Source organism: Gekko japonicus, unplaced genomic scaffold (genome assembly GCF_001447785.1).
Source record: "Gekko japonicus isolate JY-2015 unplaced genomic scaffold, Gekko_japonicus_V1.1 scaffold6926, whole genome shotgun sequence".
Classification (NCBI taxonomy): Eukaryota; Metazoa; Chordata; class Lepidosauria; order Squamata; family Gekkonidae; genus Gekko; species Gekko japonicus.
The window spans coordinates 1-17,836 of record NW_015166048.1 but is presented as its reverse complement, the minus strand read 5'-3'; the positions used below and the strand labels follow the sequence as shown (position 1 = coordinate 17,836).

General features: G+C 50.3%; 1 protein-coding gene across 1 annotated transcript in view; it reads right to left on the bottom strand.

The window, feature by feature from the left end:
• LOC107110721 (chromosome unknown open reading frame, human C15orf39) overlaps positions 1–12,641 on the bottom strand; it is a gene marked incomplete at its 3' end in the record, with an annotated part of 16,835 nt that extends 4,194 nt beyond the window's left edge. Inside the window, exon 1 of the mRNA XM_015411517.1 lies at positions 8,588–12,641. Within this exon, the coding sequence (XP_015267003.1) occupies positions 8,588–12,641 (4,054 nt within the window). The remainder of the gene's footprint in view (positions 1–8,587) is intronic.
• Positions 12,642–17,836: the final 5,195 nt, after the last annotated feature.

The following is a 17,836-nucleotide window of genomic DNA, read 5'->3' as shown; positions in this document are numbered from 1 at the left end:
CCAAAACAGTCCAGTGGCACCTTTAAGACCAAGTTTTATTCAGGTACAAGCTCTCCCTCCTCTGCGAGGGACAGATCTGCACATTTCCCCCCCACACTCAATAGCTAGCAATCCAAAACAGTCCAGTGGAGCCTGAGCGGTGGGTGCTGCCTTCTGACACACTTCCGGTGATGTCAGGGGGCGTGACATATGCAAATGAGCTGTGCTAATGAGCTCCTGCACCTCTTTTTCTACGGAATGACCCCTGGAGACCACCAAGGAAGCCCAGGGTCGCTACACAGAGGCAGGCAATGGCAAACCACCTCTGCTCCTCTCTTGCCCTGACCGGGATAGCCCAGGCTAGCCCGATCTCATCAGGTCTCTGAAGCTAAGCAGGGTCAGCCCTGGTTGGTACTTGGATGGGAGACCACCAACAAAGCCCAGGACTGCTACGCAGAGGCAGGCCATGGCAAACCACCTCTGAACATCTCTTGGCCTGATCTGGACGGTCCAGGCAAGCCCAGTCTCGTCTGTTCTCAGAACTTACGCAGCATCAGCCCTGGTTAGTATTCATATGAACGGAGGAGGAGATTGGATTTATACCCCATGGCCCTTCACTACCCGAAGGAGTCTCAGAGCAGGTTACAGTCTCCTTTCCCTTCCCCTCCCCACAACAGGCACCCTGTGAGGTAGGCGGGGGCTGAGAGAGCTCTTTCGAGCACTGCCCTTGAGAGAACAGCTCTGAGAGAACTTGTGACTGACCCAAGGTCACACCAGCAGCTGCCATGTGGAGAAGAAGTGGGGAATCAAACCCGGTTCTCCCACATTAAAGTCCGTGCTCCTAACCACTATGCCAAACTCTAAGGGAGGCCACTAAGGTATTCCAGGGTTGTAGGCAACGGCAAGCCACCTTTGCTCATCTCTTGCCTTGCAAACCCCCATAGTCCTGGTGTTGCCACAAGTCGGTCGCGACTTGACGGTGCACAATTATTACGATTACTTTATTCGATTGCACACATTATAACATAGTTGTAGTTATTTAAACAATGTGTACTTCTTTGGTTTTAACCATTTCAAGGTTTTTTTAAAAAAATTATATATGTTTTTTAATCTGCTTGCGGCCTTGGTGGCCCTCTGGAGGGCTGAAAGGCAGGGTCAAAATGTTGTAAATAATAAGTAAGGTGTCCCAGAATCCTCTGCAAGACAAAAGAAGTCTCTTTGGAAAAAGGTTCCCAGAACAGAAGCAGTCTGACAACTTCCTGTTCTGGAAAAAGGCACAGTTCTGGCAAGGGATAACCTATCAGGGAGCCAGTGCTATACAAAAGTGCCAGGATTAGATCATGGAGATGGGGGTTTAGAACGTAAGAGAAGGCATGTTGGATCAGGCCAGTGACCCATCCAGTCCAACACTCTGTGTCACACGGCTGCCAAAACCCGTGCCATCAGGAGGTCACTTGTGGCACTCCTCAGGTGTCCAGAAAAATCTGAAATGTAGAAACAAAAATACGGGGGGATACTTAAATCCCCGCAAAAGTAAAAGAGCATTCCCTGTGCATGTGCAGAGAATGCACTGGGAACTGTGCCTCCCCACCGGTGATGGGGGGCCGGAGAGAAGACTTGGTGGGCCCAGCAGCTGGGAGCTGCACAGGCCTCGCCACTGGTGCGGGGAGGGAGAAGGTTTGGTAGGCCCAGAGGCTGGGAGCTGTGTGGGCCTCGCCACCAGTGCCGGGGAGGGGCAAGGTAGGAGGCTTGGTAGGCTCAGTGGGCCCGCCTAATGGGCTCACCTGCAGCCACTTCCTCCTCCACTTCTATGTGGAGCTCCTGCTGCTTCAGCGGGGGATCTGCAGGGAATACTCCCCCCGCAAATATCGCAGGTCCCCACTTCTTGTGTTTATCTAATTCCCCTCTTGAAGCTGTCTATGCTTGTCGCTGCCACCACTTCCCGCGGCAGTGAATTCCATGTGTTCATTACTCTTTGGATGGAGAAGGGCTTCCTTTTACCTGCTCTAAACCTATTACTCATTAATTGCACTGAGTGACCGGTAGTTCTTGTACTGTGAGAAAGGGAGAAAAGGACTTCTCTGTCCCGTGCATAATTTTGTAAACCTCTATCATGTCACCCCTCAGTTCTCGTTTCTCCAAGCTAAAGAGCCCTCACCTCTTTAACCTTTCTTCATAAGAAGAAGAAGAAGAAGAGATTGGATTTATACCCCGCCCTTCACTTGGAGTCTCAGAGCGGCTCACAAACTCCTTTCCCTTCCCCTCCCCACAACAGACACCCTGTGAGGTAAAAGAAGAAGAAGAGATTGGATTTATACCCGGCCCTTCACTACCCGAAGGAGTCTCAGAGTGGCTTACAAACTCCATTCCCTTCCCCTCCCCACAACAGACACCCTGTGAGGTAAAAGAAAAAGAAGAGATTGGACTTATACCCGGCCCTTCACTACCTGAAGGTGTCTCAGAGCGGCTCGCAAACTCCTTTCCCTTCCCCTCCCCACAACAGGCACCCTGTGAGGGGGGGGGGGCTGAGAGAGCTCTGACACAAACTGCCCTTTTTCAAGGACAGCTGTGCCAGAGCTTGTGACTGGCCCAAAGTCACATCAGCAGGTACAAGTGGAGGAGTGGGGAATCAAACCCAGTTCTCCCAGATTAGAGTCCGCCCACTTAACCACTACACCAAACTGTTGTTCCATCCCCTTAATCTTCTCTGCATTTTTTTCCAATGCTACAATATCTTTTATGAGGTGTGGTGACCAATGTTCCCTCTAAGCTGAGTTAGTGTGAGCTAGCTCACAGTTTCTTAGCTCCAGCTCACACATTTTTGTCATCGCTCGGGAAGGAGGACTCCAAGGCAAACTGAGTTATGCAGTAGTCAAATTGCCTGCTCACAACTTTAATGCCAGCAGCTCACAAAGCAGAATTTGTGGCTCACAAGACTCCACAACTTAGAGGGAACATTGGTGGTGACCAGAGCTGTAGTATTCCAAATGAGGCTGCACCACTGATTTATACGGGGTTTCAATTCCCCACTCAGTTATGACGGTTACTGGATGCCCTTGAGCTAACCACCAACTCTCAGCCTACCCTACCTCACAAAGTTGTTGTGAGGATAAAAGGGAAGGAAGGAGAACAATTGTCCTAAAGTCCCTAGAAAAACCAGAAGGGAGGAGGCTAAGAATTCAATGTAGGGAAGACCGAAACTGTGCCTGGGTGTAAATTAGTTTTACACCTATAAATGCCACGACACCAAAATGCAGAAACCAGTATTAGGAGTAGCGATGGGCATGAACCAAAAATATATATATATATTGTTTTGGGTTTAAGGAGATTTTAAATCCCTGTTTTCTACTCCGGCCCCAAACTGGCACGAACCCCATGAACTGCATCGAGAACTTTGGTTTGCGAACCACAAACAGGGCAAAATTCGCCACAAATTTCACTTCATGGCTCAGTTTGTGCCCGTTCCTAATTAGGAGTGTAGGGTCTTTTTCAATTAAAAGGCCACGGATAAGAAAAAAACACAGTACGAACCCTTGTTAAATTGTGCGAGGTCTGCAGCATGTACTTGTTCGGCTACAAGCTCTCCCCTTCTTTCTCTCTCTAGCAAAGTGAACCCCAAACCACCAACGGCCATTTCGTTTTGGGTACCCATCGGCCCCCTTTCTCCCAACAGCCTTCCAATGACAGCCTTCGGCCACTATTATTTTCCATTTAAAGCAGATGTACATAAAGGCACCCACACAAAGAGCAGATACCTACTTGGAGGCAGGGAGACCAGCCTGTGAACTTGAACCTGGAAAATAAAGTTAGGGATAATCATCTGAAATGAAAGAAGTAGTCATGGTCACAAAATTAATTGGGGGGTGGGGGTGGAGAAGGGCAGGGCTAGTTAATTCTAGGATCTGTCTCCTCTTCTGCAGAGAGAACTTAGTTTGTGACTGAAAGGGGGGAGAAGGTCTCAAGAACATGTTGCTCCAGGAGTTCCCAACCTTTTTGAGCCTGCAAGCACCTTTGGGCAGGGGGCAGAATCACAAAATGGCTGCCACATGAGGCGAAGTCTATATATATATATATATGCAGGGGGCGGAATCACAAAATGGCTGCCACATGAGGCGAAGTGTGTATGTATATATATATATATTGGGCAGGGGGCGGAATCACAAAATGGCTGCCACATGAGGCGAAGTCAATATATATATATAGGGCAGGGGGCAGAATCACAAAATGGCTGCCACATGAGGCAAAGTCTATCTATCTATCTATCTATCTATCTATCTATCTATCTATAGGGCAGGGGGCGGAATCACAAAATATATATATGCGCGCCTTCTACTGAATCAGTCTATCAAGGTCAGTATTATCTACCTGAACTGGTGGTGGTTCTCCAGGCCTTTAGGCAGAAGCTTTCCACATCACCTACTACCTGGTCCTTTCAACAGGAGAGGGGGAAACCTGTGTTGCCTAAACTCACCGGTTCTGGTCCTATCCAAACTAAAAGGACCAAACGGCCACTGCAGAACCCATCCGGTTCCACCGATGTCAGTAGGTCTTGTGCTAGATCCAGACCAGGCAACTGGCCCCCTTCCTGTTCTCGCCCTGACCTAGCCACAACGATCCACGCGATGGTCACCTCCAAGTTAGGCTGCTGTCACTTGCTCTACAGAGGGCTACCCTTGAGACTGATCCGGAAATTACAACTGGTCCAGAATGCCAGCGGCCCGGGTCCTTACTGGGACCTCATTGACAGCACACATTCAACCAGTGCTTTGCCAGGTTCAAGGTTCAAGGTTCTGGTATGAACTTTTAGAGCCCTAAACGGTCTGGGATCAACGTGCCTACGGGACTGCCTCTTCCTGGTATACCCCCACGAAGAGCATTACACTCTTGACATGGGCTCTACTGCGAAGTATCTGTCAAGTTTAACAGCCCCACATCATCGCAGCGCATACATGCTGGCACACTTTAATGTTTTGCCGCCAGAGGTGCTTTTAGGGAGGTGCCGCCAGATACCGTATGTAGACAGACTTTGTCCTTGCTCTCTAAAAGATATAGAATCCACCAGGGCTCTTTTTGTAGAAAAAGCCCAGTAGGAACTCATTAGCATAATAGGCCACACCCAACAACAGAAACTCATTAGCATATCCTGCCACACACATGAGAGCACAGCTCATTAGCACATTAGGCCGCACCCCATGTTACCAGAAGTGTGGTCATCCAGCCACACCCACCTTTCCCTTCTTATTCTGTTTACCTTGTTTGTTGTCAAAACCCAGGGCCTTTTTTTGGAGCAGGAACTCCTTTGCATGTTAGGCCACACCCCCTAATGTAGCCAATCCTAATAAGTTTCTGCTGTTGGGTGTGCCCTATTATGCTAATGAGTTCCTGCTGGGCGTGGTCAACTTGGGAGCCAGCCGGAACTCCGTTCCTGTGTGTTCCTGCCCAAAAATAGCGCTCTCTAAAGGATATAGAATCCACTACACACACCATACTTCATTGCCCCCTCTATAGGGATATCCGATCTCGTTTTATTACCCCGTTTCTAGAGGGTGAGAGCTGGCATTCTGATGACTCAACTGGTCACTTCCTTCTGTTTAATTCTAATTGCAAAATAATGGAGGCTGTTGCAACATTTTTATATTATGCAATCAGAAGTGTAAGTGACTGATGCATCTTAGTATTTCCCCATATCTCGATGACGTTTTGTGCTTTCATGCCAATAAAGGTTTTGTGTGTGTGTGTGTGAGCATTACACTCCGGGGAGAAGAACCTCCTGGTGACCCCTGGCCCGAAAAGATATCTGGCTGTCCTCGGCCAGAGCCAGGGCTTTTTCGGCCATCGTGTCGGTCTGGTGGAACACTCCGTTGAGTGACATCTGTGCCCTGAGGGACTTAGTGCCGTTCTGCAGGGCCTGCAAGACAGAGATGTTCTGCCAGGCCTACGGTTGGGGACAAGCAGGGCTATTTTTGGGCAGGAACGCACAGGAACGGAGTTCCGGCTGGCTCCCAAGTTGGCCACGCCCAACAGGAACTCATTAGCATAATAGGCCACACCCAACAGCAGAAACTCATTAGGATTGGCTACATTAGGGGTGTGTGGCCTGACATGCAAAGGAGTTCCTGCTACAAAAAAAGCCCTGGGTTTTGACAACAAACAAGGTAAACAGAATAAGAAGCAAAAGGTGGGTGTGGCTGGATCACCACACTTCTGGTAACATGGGGGTGCGGCCTAATGTGCTAATAAGCTGTGCTGTCAGGGGTGTGGCCTAATATGCTAATAAGTTCCTGCTGTTGGGTGTGGCCTATTATGCTAATGAGTTCCTGCTGGGCTTTTTCTACAAAAAAAGCCCTGGGGACAAGCAACAGTTTGTCATCGAGCCTGGCCTCCTCTACTCCCCCCCCCCCATGGGGAAGGATATAAACTGGTATCCCTCTGAATTAGTTGTGATTCTTATTGTTTTAACTGTTTTAACTGTTCTAAACTGAACTGGAACGACGATCAATTCATATACGTATTTACTGAAAAGCTGTCCACTGCCCTGAGCCCTCTGCAAGAGAGTGGTTTAAAAGTTAAATAAATAGATAGATTAAAATATCGGGCTGACCCTGACCCCGAAGCTTGCTGGGTGACCTTGGGCCCAACACAGGCATACGTCGCAGGGTTGTTGTGCAGGTAAAGTAGGGGAAAACCACGGACACCACCCCAAACTCCATGGAGGAAGGGCGGAATAAGAGATTTATAGTGAATGTTTCACTAAAGCTCTGAAGGCTTCCAGATTCCACTGGGAAAAGGGGCTGTGGCTCAGTGGCAAAGCATCTGCGTGCAGAAGGTCCCCAGTTCAATCCCCAGCATCTCCAATTACAAAATCTGGCAGTAGGTGATGCGAAAGACCTCTGCCTGAGACCCCGGAGAGCCGCTGCCAGCCTGAGTAGCCAATACTGACTTTAATGGACCTTGGCTCTGATGCGATATTCTCCGTTATACCCCTGGGAGAGTTTTACGCTCTTCACAGGACAACTTGCTGGTGGGTCCCTGGCCCTGGAGATATCCAGCTGTCCTCAACCAGGGCCTTTTCAGCCCTGGCCCCGACCTAGTAGAACTCTCTGCCAAATAACAACAGGGCCCTGCGGGATCTTATGCGATTCCGCAGGGCCTCTAAGGCGAAGATGTTCCGCCAGGTGTTTGGTTGAGGACAGCGACGGTTTACACCATGGCTGGCACCCTACTTGGGACCCCCCCCATCCCCCGTGGAGCTTCCTTCCCCGTGTAGGAAAGCAGTGCAGATGGATCAACTCTTCTCCTGCCTGGAAATTGGGAACCCGAAAGTATTTGTGTGCTAACAGCATGAGAAGTCTGGTGACTGCCTACGCAGTCAGTGTGACCTTGGCAGAGATAACAGAGAGCTGCCTGTACACACACACACATTCCAAAAGGATGCTAGAATGCTTGAAACTTTCCTCTACGCAGGGAGAAGGAGTGTGAGAGGAAGGGGGGAGGGAAATGGGGGAAAACTGAGCTTATAAATAAACGCTGGGAAGCCGAGAGGTTTCAGACAGCTTCCTGCAGACTTGTGTCCTGTCAACTTTGCATCGTTTGAACTCAGCACCCACTCGACAAGTAACACCCCTGGCTCATGAAACTCCCACAGAAAACAGGAGGGAGCCACAACACATCGCTACTTGCTTTCAATTCTGTATAATATGTCGGATATGGTTTTTATGGTCTTAAATCTGTACGTCGCCCAGCGCCCCACAATCGTGGGGATTAGGCGAGTCACAAATATAATGTAATAAATAAATAAAATATAAGGCCGGGCCATGTGTTCTGGGGAGCTGCGGTGGCTCAAGGGAACTGCAGGCTGTGGAAGGTCGGTAGTTCAGCAGTTCGAGACCCGAGTGCGCCGCATGACGGAGTGAGCTCCCGTCTCTAGTTCCAGTTCCTGCCTAGCAGTTCGAACCTAGCAGTTCGAAAGCAAGAAATTGCAAGTAGATAAATAGGTACCACTTCAGTGGGAAGGGAACAGCGTTCCGTTCGCCTTGGTGTTTAGTCATGCCGGCCACATGACCACGGAAACGTCTTCCGACAGCGCTGGCTCTTCGGCTTTGAAACGGAGATGAGCACCGCAACCCTAGAGTCGGACTCGACTGGCTTTCAAGCAAGGGAACCTTTACCTTTACCTGTGTTTTGGACTTGGTATGGGATTATCTCACAATGGAAAGGATATCGATACGAACCTCAAATAAAGACCCTCAACTCTGCCTCTCTTGATTATTATAATTTTTGCTACCCTGCTTTAAATTGTATTGCTCCAAAGACCGTTTCGATCAGACTCGTGTTGTAGATGTTTTCACTATGTTAATTAATTGATGCTTGATTCTTTACTATGACCTCACATGTCCGTGACAGTTTATCGTCACCGGTTCGTCTTCGTTATCTAATGCTAAATTTCCCATTAAAACTTTTTTGAAAAAAGAAAAAAGAGACAACTGATCCGGGAACGGGTGTCCGAGGACCACATACGGAGGCGACAGAGACTGCAAGACTGCGTTGAATAATTTAAAAAAAAGGATCTCCTTGTTTCAGAAGATAGCCATTGACCGACCACACTTACCGAGCTGCTGCTTGACGCAGTGGTGCCAGTGGAGATCCAGGAGGTCCGGGTAGATGTCGGGCAGCTGTTTCAGGGCCAGCAGCTTCAGCATGCGGGAGGTGCAGGTCTTCAGGTCCCGCTCCCGCAAGAGCTTCTCCTCCGTCAAGGTGGTGGGACGCAGCTCCACCTTGTGGGCCTGCAGGACGTGGTCGACGGAAGCGCCCGGCAGGTTGCCGAACAGCTGCTCCTTCACCACGTGGATGGGGATGAAGATGGCGCCCGCCCGCACCACGTTGGGGAAGGGGCACTCGCGGGTGAGCAAGAAGGTCTCCAGCCGAGACTGCAGCCGTTTGAGGAGCCCCGCTGTGTCCTTGGAGGCCAGCCAGACCCGCTTGGCTTTGGAGGGCTTCGGCGCCTCAGGGGTCTTCGGTCCGCTCTTGGCCTTGGCCGGGACGGCTGCCTTCGACTTTGGCTTCCGCTCGGGCTCTGCCTTCTCCAGCCATTCCCTGAGCAGTTCTGGAGAGGAGGTAGATACCGAATCGGAAATGGCAGCACAGACGGAGGCGTGCAGGGCAGTGAAATACTGCTTGGGTGAAGGATGCTGGGTGGGAGATTTGCAGCTGGGGGGGAGCGAGGCGCTGACCTCTCCCAAAGCAGGAGACCCGGCCGGCATGTCAAGAAGCGGGAGTTTTGAAGTGTCGGGCTGTTTACGGCACTTGCGCGACAAGTGCTGAGCGTTGGGCTTGGCCGACTTCTCATGGACAATGTGCAGGGCAGGAAGGCTGTTTCGCCGAGTCACCATTTGTTGGAAGCTTTGCTGGACAGGCAGGCTGTTTTGCCGAGTCACTGCTTGCTGGCAGCTCTGCTGGACAGGCAGGCTGTTTTGCCGAGTCACCACCTGCTGGCCGCTTTGCTGAGCAGGCAAGCCGTTTTGCTGAGTCACCACCCATTGGGAGCTCTGCTGAACAGGCAGGTGGTGTTGCTGAGTCACCACCTGTTGGGAGCTCTGCTGAACAGGCAGGTGGTGTTGCTGAGTCACCACCTGTTGGGAGCTCTGCTGAACAGGCAGGTGGTGTTGCTGAGTCACCACCTGTTGGGAGCTCTGCTGAACAGGCAGGTGGTGTTGCTGAGTCACCACCTGTTGGGAGCTTTGCTGGACAGGCAGGCTGTTTTGTCGAGTCACTGCTTGCTGGCAGCTCTGCTGGACAGGCAGGCTGTTTTGCTGAGTCACTGCCTGCAGGCAGCTCTGCTGAACAGGCAAGCCGTTTTGCTGAGTCACCACCCATTGGGAGCTCTGCTGAACAGGCAGGTGGTTTTGCTGAGTCACCACCTGTTGGGAGCTCTGCTGAACAGACAGGTGGTTTTGCTGAAACACCACCAGTTGGAAGCTATGCTGAACAGGCAGGTAGTTCTGCTGCGTCACCACCGGTTGGGAGCTCTGTGGTACAGGCAGGTGGTTTTGCTGAGTCGCCGCCTGCTTGGAATCTCGTTGCAGAGAGGCATTATTGGACAGAGCATCTATTTGGGAATTTGACTGAAACAAGAAGTTCTGTTGCGTCGTAGAGCCTGGCCCTGCGGCACGAGGTTTCAGGATCTTGAATTTTTTGTACAAGAACGCTGCCGAGCTCTGAAAATTGCTCTTCTCCCCAGAGCGGTTTTTTTGCGGGGGCTGCGACGCTGGCGGGTTGGACTCCTGGATCACCTCCTGCCCCTTGGCTGGGTCCTCTTTCACACTTTCTCCGTCTATCTTGCCGTTTTCCCTCTCGAGAGACTCAGGCTTTCCAGCCGGTCCCTGAGCACGGAGGACATCTGGCAACCCTTCTGTTTTCAAGCTGAGGTCTAACGCATGGTCCTCTTTGGCGAATTCACTCGCACAGCCTGTCGCGCCCTGCGAGCTGGTTGCAGGTGCATTCTGACACCCCCGGTAATTCTCGCAGAACCCCGGGTAACCTCTACTTTCTTTCTCCGGCACGATACAGCTGCCGCTTGGATCCTTTCTGCTGCCTTCTGCTGCTGCATTGCAGGCGATGTCTTTCCCCTGATCGAGTGACGCTCCAGGAGTTTTAGATGATGCAGCCGAGGGAGGACGAGGGGAGGTCGTTCCTCCCGCCTTTTGCCATGACTTCGCAGAGGAGGACTTCTCTGCTGGACATCCCTCCAAGGATGGGGGGCGCAGGGAAACAGCGGATCCTTCGAGGTACTCCCGGTAAGGGGCGAGGCTAAAGACATTGTGGATCACTGGCATGGGAGGGGAGGAAGGAGACAGGGGAGCCTCAGTTCGTTTTAAGTCCCTCGGTTCTTTGTCTGGGGACTGCAGCAACTGCTGGATGAGGGAATCTGAACGTTCAGAAATTCGACTCCTCCGCGAATCTCCTTTGAGGCAGGGATCGTGTGATGCGACAGGGCTATCTGGAATCACTATGCATGCTCCCGACTGGAGAGGTTTGCCGGGGTCCCTCTTCTTGTCTTCGGAGCTCAAACCGGACTGCTTCTCTGCATACGAAGGTCCCACCTCCCTTGAGTGGCCCTTTTCCAGCAGACAAGGGCCCGTACCATAGAAGGCCTCTTGGGTTGGCCTGTAGCCGTCAACGCAGCGGGGTGACCTCTCAGCAGAATAAAGCTGTTGAAAGGCAGGGGGTTGGGGAGTCGCCCGCTGGCACCGAAAACTCTCGTTCGCTGGCTCTGCCGAACCGTCGGCCCCGGGCCAGTCTCGCGGACCCTCTCGGCTGGGGAAGGAGCTGCCCCGTGAAGACCTTTCAGTCACGGAGCATGTGGAGATGGGGTTCCTGTGCTCAAAGGAGATCTTGGAATGGGAATTCTGTTGAGACTCGTGTTCCCTGGACACTTTAAGGCCGGGAGAGGGCACTAGAGGGGAGCCAGGCGCTCGGTAGAAGTCACTTTCCAGATAACCGGGATAGTAACTCCGGGGTGCTGGTGGGAAGCAAGTCCTTGGCAGCAGCTGAGGATCATTACCAGCTGGGAAATTAAAGCTTTTGCAAGCTGGCAAGGCAAAGAGAGCTTTCTGCTTCTCCGCGTGGGCTATGCTTTGATTATAAAGCACTAGCTGCTCGTGTGAGGTTAGCGGGTAGGAAGGCAGCGGGTAGCAGGCCGATGACCTCTCTTGACAGATAAGGCCCTGGGATGCTGCCAACGGGCTGGCAGGAGGAGGTAGCTTAGTCCAGCCCTTCCCACAAGGGCTCCCAGCGCACTGTTCTGGGACGCTTTTCCGATTCTTACACCCAGCAGGGTAACTCGCGTCCACCGACGAGGCACTTGGGGCTACTTGGAGGTTTTCGAATGTTTTGTGGTAAGGCGAGAAGCCGGGCGGGGCAGCAACTGCGTCTTTCCAACTTTGGGGTAATGGCAGGAAACCCGATTCCGCAACCTGGCCCTTTTTTGCCGCGGCGCTTCCACAGCTCGCATTAACTGCATGCCCAGAAGATGGAGGAGTCCATTCGACATTCGTTGGCCGTTTCGAGGGGCTTACCGCCGGCATCCCCGGCACCGGGGAGGCTTTGGGGCTATAGCCGGCATCTGTACAGTAAACGTGATTTCGGTAAACTGGTTTGGGTACCAACAAGGGAGCACAGCCCGCCGGCACTTGTGAGGAATGCAGCATCGGGTACCCCTGGATCCAACCCTGCTGAATAAAGTCTGTGTGACCGCTATAATTAGTCCATTTCTCCTGAGCAGCCAGCGTATCTCCCACCAGGCAGTCCTTCCTCTTCTCATAGCTAGGGTTCTGTGCCCACATCCCCAAGCCCCCCGAATCTTGCCTGTAGAACATACAGCGCCCTTTCTCCGGCCTGAGTTGCTGGCTTATGCCCCCATCCGTACAAGGCACATAAGGCTCCGCGGGACTCCAATGTACCGAGAGTTCAGGCGATTCGTGGCACTGCAGCGGATAGCCGAAATAGGTTCCTTGGTAGCTGTAATGGCCGTCAGAGGCATGGCCGGGCAGCACACCGGATCTGCACAAGCCGGCCGCATGGACGTGGTTCGGATCCGCCTCCAGCCGAGGTAGTTTGCTGTAGGCCACGGCGCCCACAGCTTCCAAACGCCGCTTCTCGGCCATCACGCGGCTCTCTCCGTCTCCCGCCGCCGAAATGCAGTAGAAGAAATGCTCTGGAGAAAAAGAGGGGGGGGGGAGAAAGATCAGCAATCCGAATCCATCACAGAAGAATAGAGACAGAAAAGTCACTGGGCCAGGCAAAAGGTTTACCACCGACAACCAAGGCGGAAGCCACCGCACCTGGCGGATCGCAAAAATCACTTTATGCACATCCTTGAATTTCTCTTTGACCACCAGGGTGATGAAGGAGGGGGGTCTCTCCCCATACCCATGCTTAAAAACAAACTGAGGATTATAAACCAACATATTTATTTTTATTTATTTATTATTCACATTTCTATCCCGCCCTCCCCGAAGGCTCAGGGCGGCTTACAAGGCATATTTGCCAGATAAAACAAATTTATTTAATTTATATCCCCCCCCTCCCGGCTGAGGCAGGCTCAGTTTTAGAGGCATAAGCTCCATCTGTCAGATACCTTTGACTCTCGAAAACTCATCCCCTGAATCTCGTTGGGCTTCTAAGGGGCTGCTGGACTCGAGTCAAGATTTTCTACTGCAGACAAACATGGCTACTCTCTGAAACTAACTCAAAAATCTCCAGAATAGTAAAAACCCCAGTAGCACCTTGAAGACTAACAAACTTTATTGTAGCACAAGCTTTCGAGAAACACAGCTCTCTTCGTCAAAGGCATCTGACGAAGAGAGCTGTGTTTCTTGAAAGCTTGTGCTACAATAAAGTTTGTCAACAGACTAACACAGCTAATTCCTCTGGGTCAAAAATCTCCAGTTTGTTTTGACTCTGTTTTGGGCCCTTTAGCCTCTGGGCTTGCATTCCAACAGGTTCCTAAACCCTCGGGAGACAGTTAAAGAGAAGTGTGAAAGTTTCTATTAGAAATTTAGAGGACACGCAAACTGCAAAAAAGAACAACAAACCAGAATTCTTATCAGCCACATTTTTTCTCATCTTTCGAAGAAGAAGAAGAAGAGGAAGAGGAAGAAGAGGAGGAGGAGGAAAAAGAAGAAGAAGAAGAAATTGGATTTATACCCCGCCCTCCCCTCGGAGACTCAGAGCGGCTTACAAACTCCTTTCCCTTCCCCTCCCCACAACAGACAGGTGGGGCTGAGAGAGCTCTTGACAGAAACTGCTGTTTTCAAGAACACCTCTGTCGGAACTATGGCTTGCTCAAAGTCATCCAGCAGCTGCGAGTGGAGGAGCGGGGTGTCAAACCCGGTTCTCCCAGATTAGAGACCGCGCACTTAACCATGACACCAAACCACTACACCAAAGCAGGTCAAGCTAACTTTACGTTCATTTCACTGGACGATCCTTGGTTCTAGCCATATGGGACAAGGAAGGGAGGAAACCCATGCATCTACCTTCTCCATCCCATAATTTTATAAACCTGCCCCGTCTCCTCCAAATCTAGTTTTCCCCTAAACTAAAAAGAGATCAACATTTTCTGACCGTCTTGAAACCAAACATGGGTCCCAGCAGGTGGCACACAAAGACTGTTGTAAATGTGCTACTTTGTTAGCAAACATAGGCTAGACTAGAGTTCCCCACCTTTTCGGTACCGTGAGCCACGTTCAGATTTACTTGGTGCGGCCATCCAAGGCTGGCCCAAGGCTTTGTTTTGTTTTTGGGCACCCTCGATAAACTATGACCTGCGTTCCCACCTAGTTCCGCATTCCATTTTCTACAGCGGCCAGCCAGATGTTTTGGGGAAGCCAACAAACATTGCACAAAGGGTGCGGCTCCCCCCCCCTTATGAACCGCAAGCGAGTGGCCACGTGGAGGTGACGTCCCAGCCTTTGACCACCCCCTCCTTCTCAATTTCTCCCTCTAATCGCCATTAAGAGTCTAAAAAACTCACTCAAGTAACTATCAGGACATGTTTCACTTTGATCAGCAGTGAAAGAAAAACTACCAGCTAATGTATGACATGGAGGATACAGTTTCTAGGGTCAGGCCTTGGTAGAAGGAAGAGGAAGAGGAGATTGTATTCATACCCCGCCCTTCACTATCCGAAGGAGTCTCAGAGCAGCTTACAATCCCTTCCCCTTCCTCTCCCCACAACAGACATCCTGTGAGCAATGCTCCCTCTAAGCTGTGGAGTCCTGTGAGCAAAAATTCTACTTTGCGAGCTACTGGCATTAAAGTTGTGAGCGGGCGATTTGGCTGCTGCATCAATTAGTTTGCTCTGGAGCCCTCCTTCCTGAGCGAAGACAAAAACGTGTGAGCCGGAGGCTAAAAAAACTGTGAGCGAGCTCGCACTAACTCAGCTTAGAGGGAACACTGTCTAGTGAGGGCTTGGGGGAAAATGTGTTTTTATTCAGCACCATTTTAAGTAATCCCGTTTAGGAGGCAGCATTTTAAGACAGCAACTGCAGACTTTGGACTTTGCCACCAGGCCTTGAAAGGACTTGCTTTCTTCCTTCCCCTGCCCCAAACATTCAGTCTCCCATGTCTTGTAGAACTCAAAAGCAAGCACACTGCAGGGACCATAAGAACATAAGAACATAAGAGACGCCAATGTTGGATCAGGCCAAAGGCCCATCTAGTCCAACACTCTGTCACACAGTGGTCAAAAATACCAGGTGCCATCCACCAGTGGGGCCATGGCTCAGTAGTAGAGCATCTCCCCGGCATGATAGAACTTCTTAAGCTAGAACTTCTGGCTGCCAGACAATCTTAGGATCTCCTGGCTGCACTACCCACCCACCAGGCCATACGATAATCAATTAAGTTTGAGCTCTTGTAGCGTTATGCACCACTAGCTGCAGTGGCTCAAGTGGTTAAGATGCTGAACTGCAGGCTGTGGAAGGTCAGTAGTTCAGCAGTTCGAGACCCGAGTTGCCGCATGACAGAGTGAGCTCCCGTCTCTAGTTCCAGCTCCTGCCAACCTAGCAGTTCAAAAGCAAGAAATTGCAAGTAGATAAATAGGAACCACTTTGGTGGGAAGGTAACAGCGTTCCGTGCGCCTTGGTGTTTAGTCATGCCGGCCACATGACCACGGAAACGTCTTCGGACAGCGCTGGCTCTTCAGCTTTGAAACAGAGATGAGCACCACAACCCTAGAGTCGGACTCGACTGGCTTTCGAGCAAGGGAACCTTTACCTTTTACCAGTAGGTGGCGAGCTAGACTTGTTTTTGAGGCAAGAGACGTTTCAGAGGTGGTTTGCCATTGTCTTCCTCTGTGTCACGACCCTGGTATTCCTTGGAGATCGCCCTTTCAAACACCACCCAAGGCCGACCCGGCTTCGCTTCTGAGATCTGAAGAGATCGGGCTAGCCTGGGCTACCCAGTTAAGAGATGGTAGGTGATGCGAAAGGCCTCCACCTGAGACTTTGGTTCAGTGCGTGCAGAAAGTCCCAGGTTCAGTCCCCTGCATTTTCAATTAAAAGGATCAAGTAGTAGGTGATGGGAAAGTCCTTGACGTGAGACCCTGGCTCAGTGATAGAGAAGGTTGCAGGTTCAATCCCTGGCATCCCCAGTTAAAGGACCAGGCAGTAGGTCTTGTGAAAGACCTCTGCCTGGGACCCTGGAGAGTTGCTGCTGAATGGAGACAGATCTTTCCCTTGCAAATGGGGGACGGAATGTGCTCTGGCTGGGAACAACAAAATAAAGGAAACCGTTCCCATAACATAAGGATGTTTCCCACCACATATAAATTGCACAGTCGCCTGAACTGGAAACATGTTATGAAGTCTGCCTTGGGTCACAGTTGGCTAAGGGCTAGATGATATAAATACGGAACGTTAGGACAGCAGAACTTCGCATTTGCAACACTCAAAGAGAAGAAGAAGCATCGCTAGGGCTAAGGATGTGAAGGCCCGGGAAAAAAACGGAAAAATTCGGGGAGGGGGGGCGTTTTTTCCCTTTTTTTTCCTGAAGCCTTTTTTGTTTTTTTCTGAAAAATTGGAAAGATCGAAAAAAGAAAAGAAAATGATTATGGAACGTTTAACAGCAAGTAGATCTACAATGGGTGCTTCGCTGCTTTCCTTCCCAGGTGATCGCTTTTTCCCTCGCACCAATCCTTCAAGGTTGGCTAAGCATAGAAAGTATGACTGATATGCGGTCACTGAGAGAATTTCCCCACAGAGCAGGTGGGCTGGATTCGAACTCTAGCCACTATGCCACACTATTGTTATACAAATAAATTCCCAGTCAAAAATTGGAGTCATTTTATGTTTCTAAAGTAACAGGATGACTTTCAATCTAGAAAAGACAAAAGAAATGCTAATGTAGCATTTTTTTCAATTTTTCTGAAAATTTCCGTTTCCCCCCGAAAAAAACTGGGGGGAAAACGGTTTTTTTCCCGAGCTTCAAAATTTCCAGAAATTTTACATCCAGGGCAGCCCCCAACTTGGAAGACTTTGGGACGATTCCTTCCAAAGACACCTTTGCAGGCTACCTCGATCAATCGGCTTTGCCGTTTTAACAGCACCAAATAGATCCACAATGGGTGCTTCGCTGCTTCTCGTCCCAGGCAATCGCTTTTTCCCTCGCACCAATCCTTCAAGGTCGGCTAGGCATAGAAAGTATGACTGATATGCGGTCACTGAGAGAATTTCCCCACAGAGCAGGTGGGCTGGATTCGAACTCTAGCCACTATGCCACACTATTGTTATACAAATAAATTCCCAGTCAAAAATTGGAGTCAAAATGAGGAGGAAGATCTTAGTGTTTTAACTGCAATCAAGACACCTGAAAACAGTTAGGCCAAACAAGCCTATCAAAAAATTGACTGCTTTCTGAGCACAATCAGGACATACATGAAGTTTTATACTTGGAATGACATCCTCATGATGTAAAGGAGAGGTATTGATTGGAAAATTTTGGAAATTCATCATCAATATTCTATAATAAGAGTATTAGAGCCTGCTTTTAGAAACTAGAAAGTAGCACACACAAAGGATGAACTCTGCTATAAAGTTCATTTGTAGAATATAGGCTTACACAGCAGAATGCAGGATGTACAGCAGAATGCAGGACGCTATCCATCAAAAGGTAGACGTCTATAGGGACATACTTTTGATAAGGACAGCAACCAGGAGGTAATAAACATTGGCTCTGTAAGGGGAGGACTGGACAAGGTATAGCATCCAAATTATGTCTGCTGATGGAAAGCACCTGGTTTTCACTACAGGGTATGACCATAATTGGGAGCACGGCTATTTTTGGGTAGGAACGCACA